General features: G+C 31.7%; 2 protein-coding genes across 2 annotated transcripts; both read right to left on the reverse strand.

Moving 5' to 3' along the window:
* Nucleotides 1-3114: 3114 nt before the first annotated feature.
* Nucleotides 3115-4808, reverse strand: LOC127719304 (uncharacterized; the record flags this gene model as incomplete). Its single annotated transcript, XM_052225317.1, has 1 exon — nucleotides 3115-4808. A coding segment is annotated over one exon (540 nt), but the record flags the coding sequence as incomplete, so codon positions are not given.
* Nucleotides 4806-6233, reverse strand: LOC127720681 (E3 ubiquitin-protein ligase Trim36-like). Its single transcript, XM_052227402.1, has one exon. It carries the CDS (start codon nucleotides 5928-5930, stop codon nucleotides 4809-4811), a length of 1122 nt encoding a protein of 373 aa, XP_052083362.1. The 5' UTR covers nucleotides 5931-6233; the 3' UTR covers nucleotides 4806-4808.
* Nucleotides 6234-15091: the final 8858 nt, after the last annotated feature.

Genomic DNA, 15091 nt, shown 5'->3' on the forward strand with positions numbered 1-15091 from the left:
GCGTAGATAGTAAAAGGTCAATAAGCGTACACCTATATATTGTCTTTACAGTTTAGTTATACTTTTATTTGTTCACTATATCCTTCGGAAAAAGCAAATATTAAAAAAAAAAAAAAAAGATTTACTTTTTGTGCTTTAAACAAAAATAAATTGAAATGTATACGGTAAATATAGAAAATTTTATCTCATGAATGTAAAAAGTTGCATGTTTGTTCATTCTATTTTCTGACTATCGGATGGTAATTAGCTATCAAAATTAGTCACCGGCGCGCTTATAATTACATTAAAATATGATTAAAGACCAAGACTTTAAATGATTGTACTTTAAATCCCGACATGCAATACCAGGAGAAAACGTCGCGTACTACAGGAAGAAGTCAATAAAAAATAAATCAGTTATTGTTTTTCTTCTTTATAACTGCATATATCGCGATAAAACTTTGTGAATATGTATATTATGTTATAATGAACATATTTAAACTATAAGTAAATAATCGCGAATTTTTCCTTTAAGGCATTTTTTCTGCTTCTGGTGCACACCTATATTGTTACTGTGATAGAGAAAAAGACCTCTATTTTCTGTGGATTATATGATCATCGATAATTCGAATTTATACTTTCTATACTTATAGTACTTTTATTTGAAAAAAATAAACAGCAGAAAGCGCATTATAAAATCATACTAATCATATCAACCAATCTGTGGTTACAAGCCGGTCAGTATTAGGTAAAAAAATTGTTGCATTTTGGACTCATCGGATGTTCACTGGGGTCTACTCTACATGCAGACCACACTGAGCTACATCAAAAGCATCCTTGGGTCTTCCAGGTCAGGAAATAGGACGAAAATCGTCAACATTGACGCTATTTGCACCAGTTGAACAACACGAGGGCAGCAATCCACCCAGCCACCCAAAATCAACCACCTCTCCCATGATCCCCTATCTTAGCTTAATTGTTGTCAATAGGAACCAGCAGCAAGGAATAGCTCATTTGCATATAATTTGCATATTTCTGCAAATAAACGAAAACAAGGCATTTTCTAAAAATATTTCAGCAATGCCCAGAAAGAGTTACTAGTTTGATCTTCTATATGTATGAATTTAATTTCTTATTTGATTTAATCAAGCTGTCATTATCATGCACAGTTATTCCAATATATTTTTTTCTTTCTGAAATATAAATTATAGGAAAGGATCTCGTTGTATGGATATTTGATCTAATATTTTGTGCCAAAAATTCAAAATGTTTGTCACAAGTTTCATTACATTTTTTTTTAATATAAATAAGTAGTAAAACATGTATGTGTCATAAAATCTTCCTTTTCCATAGAACATAAAACTGATTGACAATTGCTTTTATCGTTGTCGTTTCCATAATTTGTAACCATGGTGGAGACTGGAATTTAGTCAATCGGTTCAGTTCAATCTTGTATTACCAGAGTCAAAATAACGTGGATGTAAGCCACAATATTTCAGTGAATGACCTCTAACTATGAGAAAACACGCTTAGCACAGCAAGCCATAAAAGGTCCAGATATGACAAAACATAAAACAATTCAAATCTAAAAAATGAAAACAACACTTTATAAATTTCATGCGTCCGAAGCCCCTGTTCTTTAATCACCTTCATCAAGAACGCTCACATCCGAATATTAGAAACCAAAGGGGGGTAATGACCTAAAGTTGAAGAGCTATATGACCAGAAAGGACATACAAAATAGCCAAAATCTATACAATGTAAATTTTTCCTGAGGGAATTAAAAACTTAGTTTCTTTAATTTTTTAGATTTACAGGTCGAAATTAATAAAGATTAGAGTTCCAACTTTATTTTTGATAACTGCTTCAAGAGAAGACGTCTATTGTTCTAATTTGACGGTCAGAAGTTTGACATCATCGCCATAGAAAATTTAAAAAACCAACATATTGTAATAACTGTGCAGAATAACTAACAATTTGTTTAAAGCTTTTCAAATCAATAAACAAACTCAAATTCGTACTAAATTTAGTTATTATTAGGACATATCCCTCAATATATTATTTTGATTATGTTTTGAAGTTAAAACTATTAAACTTTCTGTCAATTGTGTAAAATATATTTTATTTCTAAATACATAAATGATACTTTTAATTTGAATAACTAAAAATGAGAAGATGTTGTATGATAGCCAATGAGACAGCTGTCAACTAGAGGCCAAACGACGTGGATGTAAGATCCAACATATGTTGACAATAGTCGTAGTGATACGGTCTCCAACACAAAGAATTGGAAACTTATTGCTTTTACTCAGTTCTTCTTTTGTGGCAGGTTCGAGGATTTTAACATTGCCACATGCGGAGCAGGATCTGCTAAACCTTCCAGAACACCTGAGTTAACCCGCGGTTTTTGGTGGGGTTCGTGTTGCTCAGTTTTTCGTTTTTTAAGTTGTCTTTTGTATACTGTTTGTGTTTGTGTTTGTGTTTTGGTTTTTTTCTTTTTTTTTATATGGCGTTGACAGTTTAATTTCGACTTATGAGTTTGGATGTCCCTTTTGGTATCTTTCGCCTCTCTTTTAAAGTATAATTTGGGGAGGTCGAACTGGGGTTAGAGTATACGTGTAAACCTATAGGATTTATTCATAAAATGTAGATCTAAGTAACATTTCAAAGCAAGTTTTAAGACAAATGTTTGGTAAAGAAAGTTTCTCATTAGGTTTGCACAACACCATTGTTTTTCAAATTCGTTTTTATGCCTAAAACGAAAGAGATTTCAATCGGAGCGTATGAACTAGGCAAACGTTCTTAACTCAATAGGTGTGAATGAAGAGTTTCTGTCCAAAATATACAGACTGTCTAAACAGCTCTTCAGTTTCGGATATTTTGGCAGAAAGTGTGACAGAAAAACTTCTTATCGGACAACTGTGGGGAAATGTTTCAAGAAGTGGCACTTTTTTTTTGTAAATTGTCGCCATTTTTGTGTGCGTAAAACGCCATATGTGAAGTAGTTTACCTATCCTAAATTTTCCTTATGCATTAAGAAAAATTCATTGAATACTTTTGAAGTCATTGAGTATTATTAAACGATTGGATTAATTAAGGTGGTACATAACACTACAGGGAGATAACTCTGTAAACATTAGCTGAACGTTTTAATCAAGTTCTATTGTTAAGGAAATATTAAGCTTTTCAATGATCAAAATTGGTATTTGTCAAACTTCTATAAGGGTCAAAGTAAATATTTTGTCAAAATTTTATGAAAATTAAACGAGCAAAATTAGTTTTAGTAAGGTGATGAATGGTACCACCTTAACCACAATATCCAGACTGCTACATAATAAAATACCAGTACGAGATTCCTAAATAATCCAACTAAAAAATGTTGGCCTTTGTAGCGTGTTTACTACGCTGATACAACCCACGAAAATAGTTGCACATGGTAATAGAACATGGTTATGCGGAAATTTAGTTCCAATGGTACTCATGTTATGTTTTTTCCGATGAACGTTTTGAGAAAAAGTACGAGACGCTCGTTGACAAATTCCTGGTTCATCAATCTTTTGCTCATACACCTATGACGTTCTACAAAGTTTGAGTAGCAGCTGCAAGCTCTTGATTATCGTATGAGTTGAAAAATGTGTATCCATATGCGGGTGAAATTGGTCTATTGTTGATTAGGTGAGAAAAATGTATCATATCAAAACTGAAATCGTCTCGTTGTTTGTCATATATTCTAATATTGAGATGAGCGCTGAAGTCAAACTCGATTCCTTGGATTGAAAATCATTAGTATTCCAAAAATGTCAAAGTTTTGCAAACAGTTAATATATAACGACAAGTCTTTCATCGGAAATTTGAGCTAGTTAAACTTTCGCCCCATATTAGGTGTGAACACATATTGTCTGAATGCCTCTTTCATTTCGGATATTTTAACAGAAAGTGGGACTGAAAATGATTCTTATTGGTCAACTGTGTGGAAGTGTTTGAACACATAACACTTTGTATGTAAATTTAGTAACATAATATCCTCGATTAATATATACAATGCACAACATTTTTTGACATAACAATGCGCCCAAGAGTCCTACTTAGACAAATTATCATGCGGCTAGTGTTTTTTTTTCCGCCATTTTTGTAGGTTTCCTTCTCTCACTTAGCCAATTTGTCAGTTCGTTAGAAATCTTTCTTCTATTATAAAAAAAAAACCCGCATTGAATAATTATAAAATCAGTGAGTATTAAAAAAGCTTGGATGAATTAACCGCCATATCCAGACTGTCACATGATAAAATATTAGTATTCGATTTCTGAATATTCCAACTCAAAAATGTTGGCCTTTGTAGCGTGTTTTCTGCCAGCCACGGTGATACAACCTACAAAGATAGTTCCAGATGATAATAGACCAAGGCTATGCGGAAATTTAATTCCAATGGTACTCATATCATAATAAGTTATTATTTGCCTGTCATAGTTAAGACAATGCAAAGTATTATTGTTTATATCAGCAACTATAATGGTATCAGAAGGTGTAACTATCAGGTCTCTTGGATTAAACGGTTTCCGCTCCATTTCAAAATCAGGTTGACCGGTATATATTTGTATGATATCTCCTAATCGGTCTAAAATTACTACTCTGCCTCTATTGGTAGCATCCACCTTGTCCACTACAAATATATCACCACTATTGGTACTGGTGATATACATTGGAACAGTGAATAATGGTTTATTGCGGCGGTCAAATTCATACTCCCTAAGACGTTTTCCCTCATGGTTCATCACAATTACAGTTCGTCTGCCTGTAGCAGGGAAAATTGTGCCATCAGTAATGGTCCCTTAGATAATTTTTCCGTCTTTGGTAATATGGATGGAACTTGGAAACAATGAGCTTTCCGCATAAATGGAATCTGTTATCTGTCCTGTCTTGGAACTTACTATTTTTAGTTTTTTCCCTATAGTTGCAATAAGGGCATCGTTTGAGACAGTGGCAGCTAGTCCGAATATTTCTATGTTTAAATTTGAAATAACTTCAGATTTACCCTCAAGTTTGACATGCTGTAATTTTGCTGATACATTATCGGCAATCCATATGGTACCGTCAGAACAAACAGCAATGTAATGAATATGTTTTAGATCTGTAGTGCACTCGTTTGATATTTTGAATTCAATGTTGCCTGGTTGTTCTGCATATAACTTTACGATTTTTCCTGGAATATACGTTGGCATGCTGCTTACGTTAAAGCTACCTGTAGGTGGCATTGCTTTTTCCCCTGATGTTTGAATTTTATCAACTTGTTCAAAGAAATACCCAAAATCTTTAGTAGTAATCAAATTTTTAACGTTGCCATTTCTCATTTGAATTTGTTTCATTTCTTCTTCAACTTGAAACTCTTTTTGTTCAATGGCATTACTTATCGATTTCCATCTATGACTTAATTCTTCCAAAAGCCGATTCTTCTGGGCAAGAATTTCTTTTTTCATTATCGCATATTTATCATTTTCAGCTTCCTTCATCTTCGTCAATTTTTCTTTATCAATGACCAAATTATATAAAATCTCCTCTATTCTCATCTGCTCAGCCTTTAGATTTTCTCTTTTTTTATTGTATTCTTCGTCTTCAATCAACTGATGACCGTTGTGAACTTTGACCATGCATTTTGGACAGATTAATAGTCTGCATGTTTTACAAAATAGACAACACACCTGCCCTTTATGTTCGTTACATTTAACTTCACTAAAGGGGAATGCATCTTCAATTTTTCCATGTTTTCCTAACTCTTTAATATCAACCACAACGTGCTGACTATCAATTTTTAACTTTGAATGAACGTTGTCCTTACACCGATTACACATTGACACGTCACAATTTAAACATTTCCATCGAATTTTAGTTCCTCCCTTACAAAAATGACATTCAACTGGAGCTTGTCCTGTTTTTAGGGACTGGGCAGTCGCCATTATAGATAATTGCACTTTGTATTTCTTCCCTTATCCTGTATTTTACGCAATACAAATATCCGTTGTAATTTGTTTTGTGTGCATTTTCTGTGATATACATTTATTCATCATTTTAAATCTTGAGGTTTGACAATATCCTCCCAAAAAGTTGAAATAAAAGAAGCATTGAATCGCAGCATTGCCATAAACCTTTTCGTTCTCGATCTTTTTCAGAAAGAATATTGTTATGCAGTGAATAGAATAGTCAACAGAAATGATATTCCACTGGAACTTGTCCTCTTTGTACGGACTGAGCAGACGCCATTTTAGTTATAAATAAATTCACTTTGTATTTCTTCCTTGATCATGTATTGTTACGCTATATGAATAACCGTTGAAATACATATTTATTCACATTTTCTGAAATAAACAGATGTTCATTATTTTAAATGTCATGGGTGTGAAAAAAAAGTATGAACAAGAATATTTTCAAATATCAAATTTGCAAATTTAACATTTTTATTGGAAATTTTGCATCGGATGATGTCAAAAAATCTAACGAATTTGTTTCAGAAAGACAATCTATAATTTTCCATTTAACATACATATGGTTTAAATTAAGACTTTCCTTCCTATAAATCTTTTTGGATAAATATCAAAACTTGCCAACATATATCCACATTGCGGTTTGAGTTTATCTTTATGTAGTTACAGTTTAGTGATCCGTTTAAAAATAAGCCAAACTATTGGTAGAAACGCAAAGTACACATATGCTGCAACGGCACTGTGCATTTAAGTCAAGATTGAAATACGTTTCGAAAATGGATCACGTATTTGATAAGTTCAGTGGAATCTGGGATTACATATTTAAAAAACACAACGGAATTACTTAAAGATGAGTATGAATATGAACGAGACATTTGTCAAAAATATATTGAGATACCAGAGGTTGAATGGAGTAAAGATATATGATGGTCTGGATGGGGTTGTGTCTATATGTTTGTAGTCTTTATTTTTACGGGCAATTTTTCCCTCTCCTTTATTTTATGTGCCCATGATTCTCTATTTTGTGAATTTAGAAATTTTGAACACCAATAACATGATTAATCCCTTTTCTTTGTTCTCGGTCCACCATTCTATATACTGTGAACCCAAATCCAAGACCCCATATATAGTCATCGAAACCTTTCCCTGAAGTAATTGTAAAGTAATTTGTTAAAAAACTATCTATAGAATGCAAGTCAGTTTCTCGAAAACTTTATTGAATATTTTCTAAAATTATCTTATCTCATCAAATTTTAATTTTATTTGTCAGTTGTTCCTAGAAAAAAATGTGTTTTAAAAGTATTAATTACTGAATTCCTTTTTTGAACGTTTGAAGTTGACTATTCTAATCACTGAATTACTATATTAGTTCTAATAAATATCGAAAATGAAAAGTTTTACTGCTTTACAGCGATTCAATATTCCTTTTATGTCGACTTTTAAGGAATATTTTCTTACACATGGCTTTAACATTTATTTAAAATGAAAAAAAATATCTGTAGATTACAGAAAATGTAAAAAATATATTTCAACATATATTTGTATTGCGTTAAAATAAAGGACCAAGGAAGAAATACAAGGTGCAATTATTCATAACTATAATGGCGTCTGCCTAGTCCCTTCAAGCAGGACAAGTTCCAGTGGAATGTCATATCTGTCTGAAATGCATTACCAAGGATCATAAAGGTCATCAGTTAAACCGTCCGTTTACAAAATGAAAAATTATCGAGAAACTAAGGTTTCAACCCCCTCAGGCTAGGTTGACCTTTTTTAAAGGTTCTTTTTTGTGATATATAGTTCTTTAAATTTTCGGCTTTTATACATCCTTGGCTTTCGATATTTAAGAAATGAATGCTTCTTTTTGAAATTTTATTGGGGTGTAAAAGTGTTGACCGAAGCATATTTTATATGAAGCGCGAAAGCGTTTCATTTTAAAAATGTGTGCACGATCAACACTTTTACAACCCTATGAAATTACTAAAAGAAGCATTCATTTCTTATAATTAGATTTTTATGCTAAGACCATGAAAAAAAAGTTTTATCAAGTTTTTTCTTTTATTTACCTGTGCACTTCTTTGTGGAAGCACGTGTCATGACGAATGTAACATTTCATTTTGATATGCAGTTTAAGTTTTGAATGACGCGGGATTGTTGTTAGCCAATCAAACTAACGGATTCTCTTGAAACATAATGTAATGTAATTATTTTGCTTTAAACGTTCCTGATGAAGCGCTTCGATACGAAATTTATTAAATGTTGTTTTCATTTTTGGATTGAAGACGAAGAATACAAAACGAAAAGAAAAAGTCTCAAGGCTGAGCAGAGGAGAATAGGGAATATTTTAGAAAAATAGGTCGTTGATAAAGAAGAATTAAAGGAAATCAACGAAGCTGAAAATGTTAAATGTACGAAAATCTTAAAAAAGAATTACCAAGAAGAATCGACCTTTGGAAGTAGTAAGCCATAGTTGGAATGCGACAAATAATGCCTGCACACAAAGAGTTTCAAGTGAAAGAAGAAAGAAAAAAATCAAAAGAAAAATGGCAATGATAAAAATTTGATCAGTACAATTTTTTTTTAGTATTCCTTTGAACAAGTTGATCAAATTCAAATATCAAAGGCGAACATTTGGTATTTTGATTCGTTTTGTCTTTTCCATTGTATCAAGTTATCGAAAAAAAAAGTTTTGATGGTGTGGGTTACTATGGCAATGGCCACACCTGTGTAGGCAGAAAAGGTAATTCTTTGAACGCTTGATATTGAGTCATTCACCATGCACCCAGTTTCCAACAACTTGCATACAAAATGTATAAATGTTTTGTTTGATCTGGAGATATATGGAAAAGTCAACAGAGCAAGGTCATTTCAAGGCGAAAATCTCCAATATTCATATGCTTATATTTAATTATCATTGACTTAGTGAAGCATTGAAATGTGTAAATTTGTTATTGTTTGAACAGAACTAATAATTTGATATGAAATAAGTGCATGAATCAACCTGTTAATATTTAGCAAATAACATTAAAATAAATAAAAAATACATCTTTTAAATAAAGAAAAACCCTAAAACCCCAAATATTTCAAATAAATTTCTCTTATTAAACACAAACACATAAATCAAGAATACAGCATATCAAATACTTCAAAGTGTAAATATAAGTTTATGCCACAAAATGGGAAAAGATGGGTTGACGTAATTCTAATAAAAAATTAGTTGTTTCCATGCCCACAAACATTTCAAATTTCGAAATGGATATTATTTTTGTTGTCAGTTCACCATAACAAACCCCTGATATATAAATAAAGGAAATCTTAGAGTATGCATTTCTCATTTTCTTTGGTGACGACAGAGAATGACTCTTGATAATCGTTATGAAATGAAATGAAATACATCAGGTAAAGCAGTCAACATTTATAAACACATCATTAAAAATTTGATACGGAGATATTATAAAACAAACACTTGAAAAATTGTAAAACATACTTATGTAGGTAATAAAAATGTCAGTTGATTTATCTTTATCTTAATAAAGAAATAGTTATAAATGACCCCGGCTGCATATGCATGACATAGCTTAATTAGTTTTGATTTCACATTTTACGTTAATATAGAATAATTGTGAATACAGGAGAGTGATATATAAATGTGTAAAATGTTATATTTTGTGAAGAAACCATCAGCAACTATTTGAAGTAAGTATAGTTTTTAAAGGCTTGAAGAAAAACTGAATGTTTTGGGTTTTAAAAATGAAATCATTTTATTTTTTCCCCATTTCAAATAGAAGGAGAAACCAACGATTTTTCACAGTAAGTAAAAAGACATAGTGATATGATAAAAATAGCTGTAATGAATTTTTTCTCTTTGTACTTAAGCATAACATTAAAGGGTAAGTCTTCCATTTTTGTAAAAGTACATATTTTAAATTTTAACGTACTTATATCTAATATCTTTAACTTAAGTATCTTAAGGAACTGTAAGTTATCGAACGAGACTAAATGATTTAAACAGGACAAGTCATGTAATAGGTTTCCGTAATGACTGAAGAACATCTCTTTTCTTTTTTATACTGTCTTCATGAAATGGATAGCCAATCACCACATCTTCTCATTTTTGTAAGGTATAGAGTCGTTACCCATGCTGCCATACAACTGATATTTATAAATGTTTTAGTTTAAAGCAGTACGCTTAATGTTTGTTTTGGATTTATGATGTGCGTATAAATAGATAGAAACGACTGATTTTACGAGTTTAATCTTGTGATTATACGAATGAACAAACACTTTAAAAATCAAACCAAACATCATGCATCAAGACAAAACAAAACACTCTAAACTGGTAAAATTTCTTCCCATGATTTACCCTTCGACAGACCATGTTAACGGAAAAAATGTTATTAATGTAAAAACTTTGTCGATTTCACTGGGATATAGTCATGCGCTATACATATGAATGGTAATGCCGGTTTCCTTAAAAGGTGAAAAAGGTAAAATAACAAAAATACCAAACTCCGAGGAAAATTCAAAACGCGGAAAGTCCCTAATCAAATGGCAAAATCAAAAGCTCAAACTTATCAAACGAATGGATAACAACTGTAATATTCCTGACTTGGTACTATGTAGAAAATGGTGGATTAAACCTGGTTTTATAGCTAACTAAACCTCTCACTTGTATGACAGTCGCACACAATTCCATTATATTGCGAACGACAAAAAAAAAGAGAATTGGGAGAATTTAACACATTTTTCACGTGGTAGTAGATGTTTAAACTGCGTATGTACTCACAAATTTAACATAAATTCCTTCGGCCTTTATTAAGTTTGTGAGTACTTCGGCCAAGTAAACTCATCGATAGCCTCTGATAAGATGTGTTGAATCCAATAATAACGACACATTATCTACACTTGTAATAGATCGATAATTTGCGCCGTCGCCGTCTTGCTTGATGATATGTGTCCTTGTATTGTAGAATGAAGTTACAGAGAAAATATATATCCTACAATTACACATATCAATATATAAACATGCACATGTGTGAACAAACGTAACTTAACTTGGAGGACTGACCTGTATTATTTTTATAAACTTACATAATTTTTCTAAAGTAATAGTATTGTCTGAATTAAATAAACCATATAGAAGAACACATAGAAAAGACAAGCACAAATATATGAATAAACATAAACGACTGTGTTTCTCAATTTGTCTTTGGTGTCATGTGCTGAATTATCAAACGTACAATATTCATTAAATAATTATTGCCATTAACATAACCAGAAAAGTGGTTTTTATTTTGTCATTTATGATTTTGCAGGATAACAGTATGGAGAATAAAAGAGGGAAACATGAAAAGAGAGGATGCTTGACTCCAATGCAAGGTTAATCTGATAGCTTTGTATTAAGTTAAAAATATAATGAATTGATGCGTCTATTTCTGAAAATAGTTTATTAACTCAAATTATACTCCCAAATAAATACTGTAATTATGCAACTTAAATCATGCAAACACAAGAGTGCACCACAGGTGCTTATACATGTAATAGTCGCTCTTCTAATGTCATTGTAGCTCTTTAAAAAAAAACTTATCGAAGTTACCAGGCTTATCAGTTTGTTACGATAGACGTGCATTTGTCTAGATAAACTCACCACTGGCACTCTATCGAATCAAAATATCTGCAAGGCCAAATAAAATAATCCTAAATAAGTTAAGCGGAAGTTATCTGTGTGACAGATGACCACGAATATGTTACAATTGTAGTACCAACAATCCAGTCCTCTTAATCACAATGTGACATCCCAGATTTATTAACAAATGCTTGTGTACTTACATGAGCAGCATTACGGATTACACATGTGGACAGGATCTGCTCACCCTTCCAGAGCATCGGAGATCAACCCTGGTTTTGGTCATGTTTGTGCTGCTCAATTTGTAGCTTTCTGTGTTATTTTGTCAACTGTTGTTTGTCTTATCGACGTTTCAGTATTTTTTGCCATGACGTTGCAAGTTTGTCTTCGATTTTTGAGTTTGAATGACCAGTAGGTATCTTCCGCCTCCTTTTTGCAGTATATATTTATCAACCATGTAGTATACTAACTCTGTCAATTAATTTCAGAACATTTTCGTCAGTAATTGAAAAATTGTCTATTAGGTCAAATGTTAAATATATGATAATAAAGTAAACAAAAGGAAGTGGAGTAAATGAATTGACCTTTAAAGCAACTTTTCAAATGTTCCATTTATAATTCTAGACATATATTTGAATATGAATGTATGAGGTAATGTACAATACTTTCCCTATATACTATATAAGTTGGATTGTTAAAAATATATTTACGGCTAAGGGACAATGTTTTTGAAAATCTTTTATAAAATATTTTGGCAAAAACTTGCATACGATACTTTTGTGTACTCTTTGATTCCTAAAAATGATCGGAAGAAGAGTGGATCAAACAAATTAAATGAATTTAATTCAAATATTGAAGTAAAATCAGTCATTTTACTTAATTGTGTCTTTATATGTGATATCTTAAGCTTTTCAAAGTGGTCTACGCCATCCTGTGTGACTCAACTCAGAGTGTACATTCTTGCATTTAATGAACATCAATTTCAAAACCAATTTATTAATCAATTTGTTCATTTGTCTTCTGTTTCTTTTTAATGAACACATGGGTTATTATGAATATTAAAACAGTGTTTTATATGTACGTGTATAATTTGCTCTTTCTATCGTCCAGTTTTAGTAATTCTGATACACACTCGTGCAGGACTCGCTTCTTAAACAATCATAAACCCTCGTATCTGTTGTACCGTTTAGAAAATTTGAATGACCTTTTGGCTATTTTCAAGGGCATCTGCATGTAACTTTGTCATGTTGTAAATCCAGATGAAGGATTCAAATAGTTGTTTTATTTACAGCACTTGTACTGATTGTGACAAGAATGTTCCCTAAAATGATGAAAGTAATATTAAAGGAACACGTTACACCAAAATGGTTACATATTAGATACACCCGTCACGATTTTCATTTTGTGCTTTCGAAAGACGAAATAGATTTAATGGAAACACTTCCGAATATGGATGATTTCACAGTTGAACTTTGTTATAAAATATTAAGATATGAAGTGGAGATTGATGAACCAACCTGTAAATGGGGAAATATTCCGCACGAGACAGACGTAAAACTATCTGATGATATTCAGAGGATACTTAATGCGACAAATGATATTGAATCGTTCCAGAGACAAATAATCGGTATAGATTACATCAAAATATATGTAGAGAAAATTGAAAAACTAATAAAAAGAGTGGACACATATTACCCGGAATCTGCTTTCCTGGAACTTTATCGTTATATAAGGAATTTGGACAGTAATTCACGTTCGTTTTTGCGGGAATTGACAAAGATCAAAACAATAACTGGTAAAATTATAAACATTTTTTCAATTTTAATATTGAATTTGAGCAAATGACAAATGATAATTATGATAGTTAAACGAACAGTTTCGTTCTACCTCGACGGGTTGCATAACTAACATCTCAATTCCTTCACTTTCAGCAGTGCTCAAAACTCATTTTTGACCCTGATGGTTTGTTTGGGTCACCACTTTTTTCAGAGGCTCAAATTTTGGTGGCCTAAATAGAATTTCAATGGCCCCAACAAAATACAACAATCTCTTAATAATTTTGGCGACTGGGCGACATTTAGTTTTGAGCACTGCAGTTTGACAGTAAACAATTTACAATTATTTATGCAACATGATCATTTAATTGAATTGAATTTGACATTCAACAAATGTAATCTCAATACTATTAATTGCAAATTAAAAAGGGTTGACCGGGATAAAGAATATAATTCATTTCGGGACCTTTCCCGTTCTGGCAATAAATCCATTGCTAAAGTCGGAGTCCGTTTGTTTGTTCAGGATGTATAAGGTCGCAGTAACATGCGGTTGGAATGTTAACTTAAATCCGACACTTCGTATGAAGAGGGTGCCACGCTCTCTGCAAGTTAACGATTCAGAAATTAATACATTTAATTATTACACCAAAGTAGTACTGTTTAATATGTTTTAATATGTAGTTAATGCGTTCAAACATCAATTACGTACTTAGGTGAAGCACTTAGTAGGAAACACTTGATATGACTAACAAAAACTTTAGTTTAGCTAGTGTGCTTACTGAACAGTTCACTATCCATCTTTTTTAATTCTTTGGTGTTTTTTGCACATTACAAACCCAATGAACATGTCATATCTTTACTACTAATAATGATAATGCTTATACAATATAAATAAAAATCACATCATTAATAAGACCGAAAACTAATTTCTTGAAAGTTGAAAACTAAATTATAAAATTCTTTTATAAAAGGCACACGTTATAAACAAAGTAAAGCGTCAATGTGCTTCCAAAATGTCGTATATATGACTTTTTTGTGCAATAAATACTTTTTCACACAAACTGGCTTGGCGGGAGGAAATCTCTGATATTCCAAAATATCACACATTTAGACCAATCAAAACATTTGAAATAAGACATGTGACAAAATTGCCAATCTTAATTGTTTGTAAAGTTTGCTTCCAAAATGTTGTATGTAAACTTGAAAATGTTTGTATAACGGCTTTGGGAATCAAACACTTGTAGATTTCTCTATTTCTGTGAAAATAAGGTTGGTTTTTATATTATCCAGAAATGTCCAAGTTTTTATTAGACAGCCATTTACCAAAATGTTCAAGTTCAAATACAACATTTGGAAGCAAATATTTCTACCAAATTTTCAAATCCTGTTTGTGAGTTTTTTTGTTGTTGAAAAATTTCTAATTTACTACATTTTGGAAGCCCAGCGACGAAAGTTAAACCTTTCATCAGCACTATTTTTTTTTTTATTAAAGTTCATTGAAGAAATACAACCAAATCCGTCGGAAAGGGACTTTTTCTTAGGAAATGGAAAAGGAACACATTATGTTTTTTAATTCTTTAAAATTTGTTCCTGTTTATTGTGCTTTTTAGGGTCCAGATGAACATCTTAAAAAACAATTTCATTACAATTTTTGTCGGCCTTTTTACCAAAAGAGACACTTTAATTAGAACGTTTCATTATTAGGGGTCTGATTTATCCTTAACAAAACCTCTTTTCAA

The sequence above is a fragment of the Mytilus californianus genome, unplaced genomic scaffold (genome assembly GCF_021869535.1).
Source record: "Mytilus californianus isolate M0D057914Y unplaced genomic scaffold, xbMytCali1.0.p SCAF_11, whole genome shotgun sequence".
Classification (NCBI taxonomy): Eukaryota; Metazoa; Mollusca; class Bivalvia; order Mytilida; family Mytilidae; genus Mytilus; species Mytilus californianus.

Coding starts and splice junctions, on each gene's coding strand:
- LOC127720681 (XM_052227402.1), bottom strand. CDS start 5,930: ATGGCGACTGCCCAGTCCCTAAAAACAGGACAAGCTCCAGTTGAATGT.